The following is a 14,884-nucleotide window of genomic DNA, read 5'->3' as shown; positions in this document are numbered from 1 at the left end:
TTTAGATTTGCATAAAATGTATTTCTTTATTTAAAGGAACCACATCAATATTACTGTAGGATTATTATTCTTTGTTTGTTGTTGTTGTTTGTTTTTAAATAAAATGAAGACCCCTGTAGTGTGAGTGTGAGCACGAGACCCTCCAGATCAGCCTGGCAGCAGGCCTTGCTCCACCTCTGCTCATCGGGACAAAGAGAGACGGCCGAAAATCAATGCGCTGCATCTCAATTAATCTGGAGGAGGGTCATTGATTGGTAAACAAGAGCCCTGATCAGTTCATCACCACCAGACACAAACACCCATGTGCTGCGTCCAGTTCAGTTCTATTCATTTTAATATATTAAAAAAAATATATAGATTTATATATTTTAGAGGACATAACATTTATGTATTTAATTATTTATTCCTTAGAATTTGTATCTAGATTAGATTAGATTAGATAGTGATTATGGTGCTAAACATCAAAATAATAATTATTTATGACATATAGGCATCCCTCCCATGGTGCTTTGCATTATGCATGTGAACTAATGAGTGTTTTTGTGATTAAATTTAAACAGTGAGAGAAATATTAAAATATATGCGGTAGTAGTAGTAGACAATGTTTCCTTACTTGTTTCCTTTTATTCTTGTTTTTTTATTATTTATGTATTTTTTTTTATTTATTTATTTTTTAGTGAAAGAGGGAAGCAGAGAGTGAAGGACGAGAGAATAGGTTCATTGCAGGTGTAATAATGCGTGCCATCGAGTGAATGAACCGTTCTCTGCTACACTAACACACACACACACACACAGTCTCAGCTGAGTTATTTGTGTTTTCGCTCGCTATAGTGAGATGAGCTGTAATGTACAAATGAAAATCCTAATGAAATTACAGTCTGATTCTCTCTCTCTCTATGTATGTACATCACTGCAAGTTTTTATTTTTTATCAGCTTAGGAATCTCAGTAAGATGATAAATCACTTCATTTTCTGACTCTCAGTGGATGATTCTGTGCTCATTTGCCAGATTTTCATAATCTCCAGAAGTCGAGGTGCTGGGTTTTATAAGTCAAAGTGTTTGTGAAAGACTGAGCTCAAAAACGGATTACAAAGCCCCTCTTTCTTCATAAGTGTGACTTAAAACCCTGATTTTGATGTTATTTCTCAAAAATGTGACTTTATATATTTACGTTATCCCTAAATGATACAATTTGCAGCAATTTCGTTTTATGTTGTGTCCATAGAACAGGAAAATATAAGAAATAATTTGTTTTGTGATGATGGGAGAGCAGTAATGTGTTCAGAAAGCTTCCTGAGGCCTGTAACATCTCTGTCTTTGTGTCACATCGCCTTTCAGTGTCACTTTTACTTTTGATTTGATCGTCATGTCTTCAAGTGTTCCTCTTCTACATTTGTATGGACTTGTGAAAGAAATAATAATAATACTTCTCATTTAAAGAGGATTTAAAGGGGATCTGTAAAGAGGAGTGGACCAAGATCCCTCCTGACATGTGTGCAATCCTGGTGACCAACTACAAAAAAAAGTCTTACCTCTGTGTGTGCCAACAAGGGTTTCTGCACCAAGTACTAAGCCATGTTTTGCTTGGGGATCAAATACTTATTTCACTCACTGAAATGAAAATCAATTTCTAACTTTTATATAATGTGTTTTTTCTGGATTTTTTTGGTGGTATTCTGTCTCTATATGTTAAAATAAACCTACCATAGAAATGACAGAACCTTCATTTCTTTGTAAGTGAGCAAACTTACAAAATCAGCAGGGGGTCAAATAAATATTTCCCCCACTGTATCCATCCATCCATCCATCCAGACTCTTGGCGAATGGCACCAGCACCTCTGCATTAGCCATTTTGCTCTTAAATAATACATGTGCTGTCAGCACAAGCATGTGTTTCTCTCTGTGTGTGTGTGTGTGTGCACTTGTGAAAGCCAAATGTGCTCACTAATATAGTGAATTTGCTAGATCCTGGTTTGTATTGCCTTTATGCCCACTGTAAAAAAAAAAAAAAAAGAAACCTTCAATGTCTTGAGGTAAGATTTTGTATGAAAATCAATGTGAGAAATTTTAATTGGTCTCAAAAATAGGCTTTATTTTATTAATAATTTTGTGTTTTTCCTTCACAGTTTGTGGTGAAAGTTAACCTAGATGTGTTATAACCCAATAAAGTCAGCACATATCATTTATACAGAGAGAAATAGCAAGAATAAGAAGCACATTTATGTTTTCTGAAAGGTTTTTAGGAGAAACATCTGAGACAAAGTTGATATTTCAATAAAACACAGATAATTGATTAAATATCACTTGTCTCTCTGTGTGTTTTGTGGTCAAGTGGTGTATGTGTAAATCAGTGTTTGAGAGGCTCCTGACAGATCACCTGTAGTGATTAGGACTTCCTCTCTTCAGCACGCGGGTGAGAGGTGCGCTCAGTGTGTGTGTGTGTGTGTGTGTGTGTGTGTGTGTGTGTGTGTGTGTGTGTGTGTTGATCTAGTGTGACTGATTTGTGTGTCTATGATTGATATGAACAGGTGGATTTGTGCTTGACTTGATGACATCACTCTTCCCTCAGCATTCAATCACAGTCCGAGTGCCGCGGAGGAGCAGGTGTGTGTGTGTTGAGGGTAAATATGCTTTCGGGATTCAGTTTAACGTGGATTTGTGTGTGTGTGTCAATATGATGTATTTGTGATGCTGTTTGTTGAGCCTGAGAGAAACAACAGGTGCAGTTGGTAAAGTTGCAGCTGGTGATTGTGAGAGATCATCACCTGTTACTCACTGAGCAAATGACTCTCCAACAGTCAGTGTTCATGTGAATCGATTTAGAGCTGGATGAATGCTCGTTCAACATCAGTGCTTTTTTATTGTTCTGTCTGAATCAGACAACTGCTGTAGAATCAGATTAGAGTCTGAAAACCACACTGCAGTCAGGCTGGAGTCAGAGATTCAGATTAGAGAATCAAACCAGAGACAGAGAATCAGAGTCAAAGAATCAGACTAGTCTGACTAGTGTCAGAGGTTTAGGTTAGAGAATCGGAATCAAAGAATCAGACTACTGTCAGAGATTCAGATAAGAGAATCAAACCAGAAGAGACAGAGAATCAGAATCAAAGAATCAGACTAGTGACAGAATCAGAGTCAAAAGAACTGGAATAAAAAAATAAAATAAAAAAAAAAAACTGGAGTTTAAGAATCAAATGAGTGTAGGAGATTCAGAATAGAGAATCAGAATCAAACTTGAAATTCAAACTGCAGACAGAGAATCAGAGTTAAAGAAGAATCATAGAGAGTCAAACTGGAGTCAAAGAATCAGACTAGAGTAAGAGATTCATAGTAAAAGAAATGGATTTGAAAAGAATTTGAATTAGTGTCAGATTTCATTTAGAGAATCAAATTAGAGAACCAAAACAGAAAAAGAGAATCATAGTCGGAAGAATTAGAGTCAAAGAATCAAGCTAAATTCGTAGAATCAAACTAGAGTCAGAGATTCGGACTAGTCTCAGAGATGGATATTAAAGAATCAATTAATCAAATTACAGAATCAAACTAGAGTTAGAAATTCAGGGAATCAGAGAAGAGTGAAAGAATCAGCTTGTCTAGATTTGGCTTCAGTCAGATCACAGATGTGAATCCTTTAGTTTTCCTGGACAACGCATTTATCATGCTTATTCACAGCAGCAGTGAGACAGAGAGAGAGAGAGAGAGAGAAACTGAGACGAGTGCAGATCTGGACTGAATGTATCGGTTACATTTGTCTTTTTTTGTTTTTTTCCTCTTGTAGTCTAATTATCATTTCTAATAATATTCCTCAGAGGTCTAAGAGAGATACTAGAGAGGAAAAAAAATGACCACAGATAAAAATTCAATTAAATAAGATAATGGCTTAAAGAAGATGAGCAGTGGTGAAGTCAGATGATATTACAGTGTGTGTGAGGAGACGGCCAGCGTCTCTCTCTCTCTCTCTCTCTCTCTCTCTCTCTCTCTCTCTCTCTGTCTCTCTCTCTGTGGTTTGTCGGGTTCATTTTGAAAGTGTGTCCTGTAGGCAGATATTGTTGATGACCTGTTTTTAAGATGTGCTGACGCAGCAGTGATACTACAGTGTCTCCTCTCACTCACTCTCTCTCTGTTTCTCTTTAAAGAAAGAGATTGAACTGACCGATCTGGATGATAACACATCTACAGTAGGTCACATTTCATCCCAACAATCTGAAGGGAAAAAAAATACTGTTTTGGAGATCATTAAGATTTAAAAAAAAAAAAATTTTTACATTTTTTTTTTTTTTTTTTTTGCATTGTGACATTTAAACACATTTTCATGCAAAATCTCTTTATTGAAATTAATCAGTTTTCCTTTTTCCAATTATTCTTCAAGCTGATTCTGCATTAATTCTTATTATTTTCAATGCTTGTATTCATTTTAGGTCTGTACAGTTTTTTTCAACTGTTTTTGTTACTGTTGGCATAAAGGCAATACAAATACAGCCATTATGTATAATTGCTTATAATTTAGATGATATTTTGTTGCTCACATGTAATGACAATGGTTTGTTCTTTACTGTTTATATAAATTAGTGTTAAATATGCTTAATTGTCATGAAAATAATGTTGCAATACAAAAAAAAAAAAAAAAAAAAAAAAAACCTTTATGGCCCTTAAGTCAATTTTCTTGCAAAATATAAGATATTATATATATATATTAGATATTTTTTTTTTAACATTAAAGTTTGCATTAAATGTTGTCATGAAAACAATGCCATGATTCTTTTGTGTAAAATATATCAAATGTATGATTTTGTTCACAGTAATAGAAAGTTTTTTATTTTATTTTATGTTTAAACTACATTTATGGGATATATATATATATATATATATATATATATTATATATATATATATATATATATATATATATATATATATTTTTTTTTTTTTTTTTTTTTTTTCTTCATATTATAGTAATGGGAATACATTTTTGCATTACATTTAATAAAAATGTGGGTTAAATGTGCTAAATTGTCATGAAAATGTCACAATGCAAACAAATCCTAATGGCCATTATATTAATTTTATTACAAAATATATGCAAAATATAAAATGTTGAATATTTTTGTTCATTACAGTGGTGGAAATACTGTGTGTGTGTGTGTGTGTGTGTGTGTGTGTGTGTGTGTCTGTGTGTGTGTCTGTGTGTGTGTGTGTCTGTGTGTCTGTGTCTGTGTCTGTGTGTGTGTGAAATTTTTTATTAAAATTCATAATTGCCCTAAATAGACTTAAAATATTAAATATTGTCTCTGAAAATATATTTTCATATAAGGTAAAACATGTGCCTGACATGGTAGTTTCCAGCACGTATGTGAGATACATACAGACGGTTCACTGTTTTAATGACATACAAACGCTTGACAGAGAAAGAATCACAGCTCCGTCCTCCATCTTTCCATGTTCTTCTGTTTTTTATGTTGTTTGCTTATGGTGGTTGTCGGGTTTCGTATGGCGTATCTTGAGAGGATTGTGGGTAGAGCCTGTTCACTCACATCCGCCATCAATACTGTCATCAGAGAAAACCCCTCGCTCGCTCACTCTCGCTCTCTCTCTCCCCGCTGGAGGCTGCTGTGATCCTGGTTCAGTCTTAAAGTAAAGCTGCTGTGAGATGAGAGCAAAGGAAGGAGTAAAAGAGTATCAGGCACACTGACGTCGCTCCTCGTGGTGTTTCCTGAGAAACGGCTGACTTCTAGACCTCCAAACATCAGAAAAGTCAGAAGCGCCGTCTAGGAGGAGACGTGAGGAGGGAAGTGTGGAGGAGCCGGGAGGAGAATCCAGCTGTCCTGAACTGATAGAGACAGAGAGAGAAATATCTGTAGAGGGTTTTTGTGGCTGAAATGATGATGTACTTTTGGGTGAGTATGATGCATGATATTCACGTACACTGCGCTTGTGTTACTCGTGTTTGATCAACTGTGAACTACTCGCTTCTCATCCGCTCTGGACAGAGAGTTTATAATGAACTCTATTACTCAGAAGAGGCTCGTTTAGTGCTCAGGAGACTTCATGGAGTTCAACGTTGCCTAAATTTTATCAGGAGACAAAAACAGACCTAAACGAGTCATTCAGTCAGAGTACAGAGCTAAAACGAATGTGGAGAGGGTCTTAAATCGTTTGGTGAGAAATGTTTGAGTTCATATTGAGATCTTGGACTTTTGATCGGAGAGTTTGGGATCTGAACACAGTTTGAGATGTTATTGAGATTTCTTTTGTATAACTATACATGAAATCTAGGAAGCAGGCAACTCCGGTTGATCTCAATTAAATCTTGGAGAAACAACTGAGACCTCAAAGAGATCTCGTTTGTGATTTTTCTTTTTATAGGTAAATTAGGAAAGTAGTATCGCTCATAGATTGCTTTCTTAGCTCTATTTATTTTGGTATCAACATTATCTCATGTTTCTCCTAAAATCAAAGACGACTCCGTTTGATCTCCGTTCGAACTCAGTGATGTCTGGTAGAAACATTTGAGACCTCAGTGAGATCTCCTTTGTGATTATTGCTCAGAGATTGCTCTTTCATAGCTCAGGGAGCTTCATGTGTTTCTTGGACTCAGCGTTATCTGCCACAATCTAAAGAGGTTAAAATTTTAAATCTCTTCTGAAGCTCTAGACGAGACTTTTTCAGACTTGTTGATGTCTTGGAGAAACCTTTGAGACATCAGTGAGACCTTGTTTGTGATTTTTCTGTTCTACGGGCAATTTGGTGAAATGTTATTACTCTAATGTTGCTCTTTTGTATCTCAGGAACTTAAGTTTGTTTCTTGGTATTCAGATATTTCTCCAAAGATCTCTTCTGAAACTCTAGAGGAGACATGAGATCTGTGAAGGCGACCATTCGCTCTCCATTAAGTCTCAATGCTTTCTTGAAGAAACATTTGAGACCTCAACGAGATCTCCTTTGTGGTTTTTCTTTTCAATAGATGATTTAGGGAAATATTAGTCTCCTCTGAAACTCTAGTGTAGACATATGTGAGAATAGGGGGCTTGGAAGAATTCAGCAGATGTCTCTATTTGATCTCTTTTCGTTCTCGTTGCTGTGTAGGAGACACAACTGAGATCCTAAAGAGCTCTGATCTGATTTCTCACTCATCCAAGAGTGCGTTTCTGTGTTAGAGTTGTAGAATCAGCGAGTTCATCTCTGAGTTCAATAGAGCTGTCGTATTTCTCAGATGTATTTCATTCTGTCTCAGCGAGCTTCAAACGAGTTAATTTTGCTGTAGCTTCTGTAGAGTGGGCTGGAGTATGTGACTGTGTGAGATAAACATGAGCGCTGACCATGTGTGTGTTTGCTGAATCAGCTGAATCGTCCCGTAAACCTTCTGCGCAGTATTTTATAGTGTGTTCAGCCTCTGTGCTGCATGTTTAACAGGGTTTTTCTATAAATCCTGTACACTGATTCTGACTCGTCACACTCTTCACTGCAGTTCAGCTCTTTCATTTGGACCCAGAATGAGGGAGATTGTGTGTGCGTAGAGGAGAATTACAGTTTTTGTGGTTGATGCATTCAGCGTTTTAGATACTAGTTACTAAATGCAAGACTTTGAGTGGTGTTTAAATCAAGTATTGCTATTATTACTCACTATCTATTATTACTTTACTAACTATTATTACTGGGGCAGCTGTGGCCTAATGGTTAGAGACTTGGATTTGTAACCTGAAGGTCGCAGGTTCGAGTCTCGGTGCTGGCAGGATGGCAGGGGGAGTCAGGTGTGAAGCCGTGGAAGTGAGGAATAGAACAGCGCTCTCTTCCGTTTGCCCTCAATACCCATGGCTGAAGTGCCCTTGAGCAAGGCCCTGAACCCCCAGTTGCTCCCCTGGGGCGCTGGATATAGCTGCCCCACTTGCTGAATGTGTGTTCACGGTGTGTTCACTTCTCACTGCTGTGTGTGTGCACTTGGATGGGTTAAATGCAGAGCACCAATTTCGAGTATGGGTTACCATACTTGACAAATGTCACGACTTTCACTTTCACTATCAGTGTTTGTGATGTGATCAAACCTCTAGCACTCAGTATTAAAGTTGAGTTTGTGTGTCGCCCTGCAGCGTTTGAATGATTGCTCAAATCATGTGTCTCGTTGAGGTTTATTAAGTGATCAGATGCTCCTTTTTCACAGCTTTTTTCACATTTAATGCACCACTGACATTTTCCTCAGAAAATGTAGAAATCCTGTTTCTGAATTGCATTGTCGTCACAAAATGTGGCACACTTTCTGTAATGACTGGCACTTTATAATCAAATCCATGTTCAGACTGCTAAATGATGGACTGATCATTATTTTAAAAACATTTGGCTTTCACACAAAGCTTTATTGATTTAGTCTATTGATTTTAAATGCATTGATGCAATGAAAACACAAGCAACACAAATAGTCAAATCTTGTATTCCTTTTTTTTTGACCCAGAGAATCTTTTTCTTCCACTTTCCTTTTTTTTTTTTTTTTTGCTACTTACTTTATAAAAATGCTTTATTAGTGTTATACAAGTCAGACATCACTTTTACTGCTCATAGTTAGTTTTAGAGATGTAATCAAACTCCCATAATACCTGGATGTTGATCATAATTTCATTTACATAGTTTTGTTGTTAGTTTTTCTCCTCTAATCAATAAATAAGTTGAATTTAAGTCATTAAAAACAATCAATAGTTTTGTAAGAAACCAACTGTGTTTAAAATCATTATCTAAAAGTAGAAGGCTGAAGATTTGAATGTTTTGATGTTTCAGAAACGATGTGTGTTTGTTTCAGATGATATAAATGAAATCTGGACACAGAATGAGTTCTATTATAAGAACATCATCATTTGTGCCACATGTTTTGATCATTGAATCATTCTCTGACTTCTGTTTGTGTTTTTTTTTTTTTTTTTCAGTTTTCATCACTTTATTTTTATTCTTACATGTCCAAAACTGTGTCCAGCTTCCGGCTGCACATGATTTTCGATGGTTGAAGTAAAATAATCTGATTGAGGGTGTAGTGAGAGACGCAACGGTGAAGGGTGTACAGGTGTGCGGTGTTACCTGTCTCTCCATCTGTCTCTGGGGAGCCGGCAGCACTGCAGTGCAGTATGGGACTTGAGCGTGTTCGCTTCTCATTAGAATATTTATTTAGGAAACAGATGTTCAGTTTGAGGGCAACACCTTGGGCTCTCTGTCCCCTGCTGTTCTCTCTCTCTCTCTCTCTCTCTCTCTCTCTCTCACACACACACACAGACGAGTGTATGCAGGGCCAGCAGAGGCTCTGAGGGGCTCAAACCCTCCGCAGCAAAAGGGGGGCGGGGGGTGTTGGGGGGGGGGGGTTCTGTGGTGTTTGTGTCCTGCTCTGAATGTGATGAATAATTGACAAGAACAGAGGCTTTACTGAGGAGCAACGGATGATGGTAATAAAAGAAAGAGAGAGAGAGAGACTTTAGTTTTTCTTTATTTTAACAATTATAACATTACCAATAAAACAGTATTTACAAAATACATAAATTTACATCAACATACAAAAAATCTCATACATTCATGTGTAAATTTCCATCTTCTAAATCACATAAAACCGCATTCAAAGCCCAAGTAAGTTTTAAAAACATCAAGATCTCCAACCATTTTATAATATGTAAAACTCAACAGTTAGCCGGGCAGATAAAAGTCCTTTTTAAAGTCATGTTAACATCAGTAGAAACACCCCCATTCATCCTTTCTTTCCTTGTTAGCCATATAGCTAACTTTGCTTGACCATATAAAAAATTAATTAAGACATCAGTTTTTCTATTTTGATATTTATACTTCGGGCCATAAATAAACCCGTTTAAAGTAAATTCAAAATTCAAATTTTTACTCCAATCTTCCAACAATAAAAACATTGGCTTCAATCTTTTCACACTGCAAAAATAAATGATACATATCTTCATGTTCAAAACAAAAAGGACATTCATCCCTTACAGTTGGATCAATATGTGCCCTGCGTCTATTAGTAGCTATTATTCCGTGTATTATACGCCACTGGAGATCACCGGTTCTCTTATCAATAGGACGTTTATACAGAGTCCTCCAACTACCTTTAGGTGATCCATCTAACCCATCTATCCCTTGCCATTTAGAGTCTAAAACATCTTTTAAAGACTCATAATGCATTACTTTTACACAAGTATAATACAACGCTCTCTTTCCTATATCAGCAAACAAATTAAGCTCTGGAGTTTTAAAACTCAACAGCTTTCCTTCATCTCCTGCCCCTTGTCTCCACAGCTGCACTTACCCCTAAATTTGGAAATTCAACCATCTCATTAATATATTGTGGTTTTGTTTGCCTCGTCTTTCAATAACTCTGTAAATGTTGATGGTATTACAGATAAGAATTCAGTCCTTAATCTTTCAGCAAAACGAAGTGATTTAATGCCAAGCTTTGCTGCCATATCCTTTGAAGACATCCATTCACTCTTAGTCCAAAGATGAGAAACTTTTATAAACTGGGCCTTCACCATAGCATCTTGCATTGAATGAGAGTTCAAGATGTTTATAGGTAAAGCAGGATTATAAAGAAGAGGTTCTTCTTTAATCCATGATCCTCTTACAATTCCTTCTTCTCGTACAACTTTCAAAGCTTTCCATGATTTTAGAACGGACTTATAAAAAGGAGTTATTTCAACTAATACAGTATCATTTAAATTTATTAAAAACAATTGTCGGTCTAAACCCAGTTGTCCTCCTCTCCTCAAAAGACCACAAGCCACATGAGCCCAGCTAACGTCTTTCCCATACAGAAGTCTCTGGGCAGCTTGTAGTCTAAAAGCAGCAATCCTACAGCCAATATCAATTAATCCTTGCCCCCCTTCATTCAGAGGTAGGTAGAGTACAGTAGGTCTCAGCCAGTGCTGACCGGTCCAAAAAGAAGTCAACAAGACATTTCTGAATGTCCTTTATGACAGCAGCAGGGGGGTCCAATACAGCCATTTTATGCCACAATGTTGAAGCAACAAGATTATTGACTATCAGGACCCTACCCCTGTAGGAGAGCTGAGGAATTAACCATTTCCAATTGGATAACCGGAGACGCACTTTTTACCAGTAATCCTTCCCAGTTCTTTTCCTTATAAACCTTAGAACCTAAAAAACACTCCTAAAAACTTAAAACCATCTTTTCTCCAAGTGACATTATTTGGCAGCTGTGGGACATTAGATCTTTCTGAACCACACCATAAGGCTTCACTTTTTGTCCAATTTATTTTTGCTGATGATGCTCTTCCATAACATTTAAAATTTTCTAAAACTATTTTAATATCTTCACTGTTTCTAATTATTACAGTTATGTCATCAGCATAAGCGGATAATTTCACATTATTTAAAATATTTGACCCCTCAATGTGTAAACCTGTCAACTGTTCTCTCAATTTACACAATAGTGGTTCAATTACAAGGCTATAGAGTTGCCCTGAAAGAGGGCACCCTTGCCTTATTCCTCTTTTTACTTTAATAGGAACACTTAATCCACCATCAATTTTGACCATACATTCAGCTTCATTATACAATAAATTAACCCATGAGATAAAACCATTTCCAAAACCATAAGCCTTAAGTAAATCAAACAAATAAGCATGTTCAACTCTGTCGAACGCCTTCTCTTGATCAAGAGATATTAAACCCAAATCATAATCCTTGCACATTGCATAATCTATTACATCTCTCATTAAAAAAAGGTTATCTTTAATACATCGCCCCTTTACACAATATGATTGTTCTTTCATGATTAAAACACTCATATAATTATTTAATCTATTGGCAATACATTTCGAAAAGATTTTATAATCTATACACATTAATGCAACAGGTCTCCAATTCTTCAAACAATACAAATCACCTTTCTTCGGTAACAAAGACAACACTGCCCTGTTTACAACTCTTAGGTAAAGACCCAGTCTGTATTGAACTTAAAAGCATTTCAAAATAATCTTTTCCAATCACATTCCAGAAATGTCTATAAAATTCAGATGGAAACCCATCAAGACCTGGAGCTTTTCTCAGATGATAAATCATGTACAGCTTTTGACACTTCTTGAAAAGTAACTGGTAAATCAATAACCTCCTGTTGTTCAGGCGTCAACTTTTTAAGGCATGAAAATAATTCATCTCTACAATTAGAATCTGTGACATTATCGGCATATAAATCAGAGTAGAAATCAACAGCAATTCTTCTCATTTCATAAGAATCATAAGTAACAACACCATCATCTTTTTTTAAACCAACCATCAATTTTCCTTGATTATTCTTTCGTTCTAAATTGAAGAAGTATTTTGTAGGTCCATCAATGTCCCTCTTTTTGGATAAAACGTGCCCTAACAAGGGCAGCTTTCACTTTATCATACAATAAATTATTCAACTGAAGCTTTTTCTCAGAAAGGGCAGTTTCCAATTGAAGTCCATTCCTCGCCATCATTTTTTCTTCTATGTCAGAAATCTCATTCTCCAAGTCTTGTATTCTGATCTTTAATGTCCTTTTTGAATAAGATGAGTATTGCTGACAGAAAACTCTAATTTGCACTTTTCCAATGTCCCACCATTATTTAATATCACCATAATTTTCCTTTTTGCTTTCGCCATATTTCCCAAAACAATTTAAAATTCTCACAAAAAACATTATCTTGTAAAAGCTTATTATTAAAATACCAATACAAACTCCTTTTACTTTCTTTCAACATGACAAAGTCCATTGTTATCATTTTGTGATCTGAAATTATATTTGGAATAATATTAACATTACCCACTCGGTTTCTTGAATCGCGAGAAATATAAAAACGATCCAATCTAGCAGCATGAACTCTACCATCTGTGACTTTTACCCAAAGTGTATTGTTTAAGCAATGGGTTTTTCATTCTCCAAATATCTTCAAGATTTAAAATTTTTACCATATTAGATAATACACAGGCTGATTTCTGGTGAGGTTCTTCAGCATTTCTATCTATATTAAAATTCAAGGTGCAGTTCCAGTCTCCTGCCATTATAATTATATCTCCTAAACTAAGAGTTTTTAAAAACACGACCTAATTTCTCGAATAAAAGAACCCTTTCTGTTCCCCCATTAGGAGCATATATATTAACAAAAAGAAAAAAGAAAATTTTGTATTTCAACTCTTACTAAAAGTAGTCTTCCAGGTTCTATATCATATGTAGATACAATTTTTATTTTTAAAGTTGGATTAAAAAGAATCGCAACTCCTGCACTAACATTAGAGCCGTGACTTAAAACATATTCTCCCTTCCACCACAAACCCCATTCAGACTCGTTACTCGCATTACTATGGGTTTCTTGAAGAAAACCTACTGCAATATTCTTAATATTAAAGTATTCTGAAACTAAAGCCTGCTTTTTCCTATCCCTCAAACCATTCACATTAAGAGAACCTATTTTGAGATACTCCATGAAAAAGAAAGAATAGAAAGAAAAGCAGGAAAGAAGAAAAAACACACACAAAAGCATGTATAAAGCCATACTGTCTATTTAGCTTTACCTCGAACTCTTCTTTCATTCACATTCTTTCTATCCTGTCTAATCGTCGTTATGTACTTCTTAAGCCTATAGCGTTTCTGTTGGGATAACACAGTATGATTGTACGTTTTACGTGCCCACACTACAGAAGCAACAAACTTTTCCTTATCAGGGAAGAAATCTCCTATCTCTACCCTTTTTCCCTTTAGTCTCATCCAAGAAAGCATTTATCTGTTCCACAGAGTACAAATCATCATCAGCTTTATAGAGATCTAACAAATCTGACAAGCTCTCATCATCCTTCATATCATCCTGACTCTGCATCATGACTTCAACATCCTCCTCCTCCTCCTCCTCTATAGTCGCGGACAGCTGCCCACTGACGTGTAAGCCTACATCACTATCTACGAACTTCTCTTTTACATGTGCAGTACCATTTACACCGCTACAACTTGGCTTTTCATTGTCAACGTACTTTAGGTTACTCACAACGCTCTCACTCACCTCAAATCCATTGTCTTTATTCGTCTCAGCCACAGCCACAGGACCCTCCTCCGAGCCTGATGTTTCCTCTCCTGTCTTCTGATTCACCTCCACATCTTTACACACCAATGTTTCTTCCGTCTCACTTATCCTAGCTTGGTCCAAAATTTTCTTTTGAGGGCACGAGTCTCTTTTGTGGCCGTATTCCCGGCACTCAAAACAGCGTAAACTCTCCGTACTTGCAAAAATCATGTACGAGCTATCACCATCTTTCACCCTAAACGATACATCCAATAATTTATCCGGATAATAATTTATTGGACACGTGTCTCCTAAAAGATATTACATGTTTGAGCGCAAGATTTTTACATCCTAAAGAAACCGCTTTGACCTCACTTACAACTTTTCCGAATCTCACAAGTTCTCTCACTATGACTTCGTTTTCAATGAACGGAGGGACGTTTGATATAATCACTTTTGTTGCTGGTGCAAACAGCGGAGTGACGGTAATAAAAAATTTCTTTCACCCACAGACCATTTTCAATTACCTTATTAACCAACGATTCCGTTTTAAGAAACACAACTACGGCTTTATTCATTCTCGAAGCCGAAACTATATTTTCATAGCCTATCTGCTCACCGACCGCCAACAGTACATCCTCAACTGTAGCGTTAGACTCTGGCACACACCTGAAACCATGACGCAGAGATAATGGCGTTCTTCCACCTGTGGACGCCATTCCTAGACGGACCGTGCAAAAGCACGGCACGCTACTAAATTTAACCCAATATTAAATTTTACACACAGCAAACTGTACAAAGCAAAAAGAAAAAAGAAAAAAAGAAAAAAAACACATACAGAAAAAAGAAGATAGAAACCACGCACGACAGCAAA

At 36.4% G+C, this 14,884-nt stretch overlaps 1 protein-coding gene across 7 annotated transcripts in view; it reads left to right on the top strand.

Annotated features, from left to right (window-relative positions):
* LOC109059819 (RNA binding protein fox-1 homolog 3-like) overlaps positions 1-14,884 on the top strand; it is a 258,292-nt gene that overhangs the window by 146,490 nt on the left and 96,918 nt on the right. The window contains exon 1 of one of the 7 annotated variants that reach the window (XM_042734580.1): positions 5,591-5,894. The exons of the other annotated variants lie outside the window; for them this stretch is intronic. Within the exon in view, the coding sequence (XP_042590514.1) occupies positions 5,877-5,894 (18 nt within the window). The 5' untranslated portion in view covers positions 5,591-5,876. Of the gene's footprint in view, positions 1-5,590; positions 5,895-14,884 lie in introns of those variants that run through there. 7 annotated transcript variants of the gene reach the window in all.

This window comes from Cyprinus carpio, chromosome A3 (genome assembly GCF_018340385.1).
Source record: "Cyprinus carpio isolate SPL01 chromosome A3, ASM1834038v1, whole genome shotgun sequence".
Classification (NCBI taxonomy): Eukaryota; Metazoa; Chordata; class Actinopteri; order Cypriniformes; family Cyprinidae; genus Cyprinus; species Cyprinus carpio.
The sequence above is the reverse complement of the archived record's forward strand: the minus strand, read 5'-3'. Positions and strand labels throughout refer to the sequence as shown.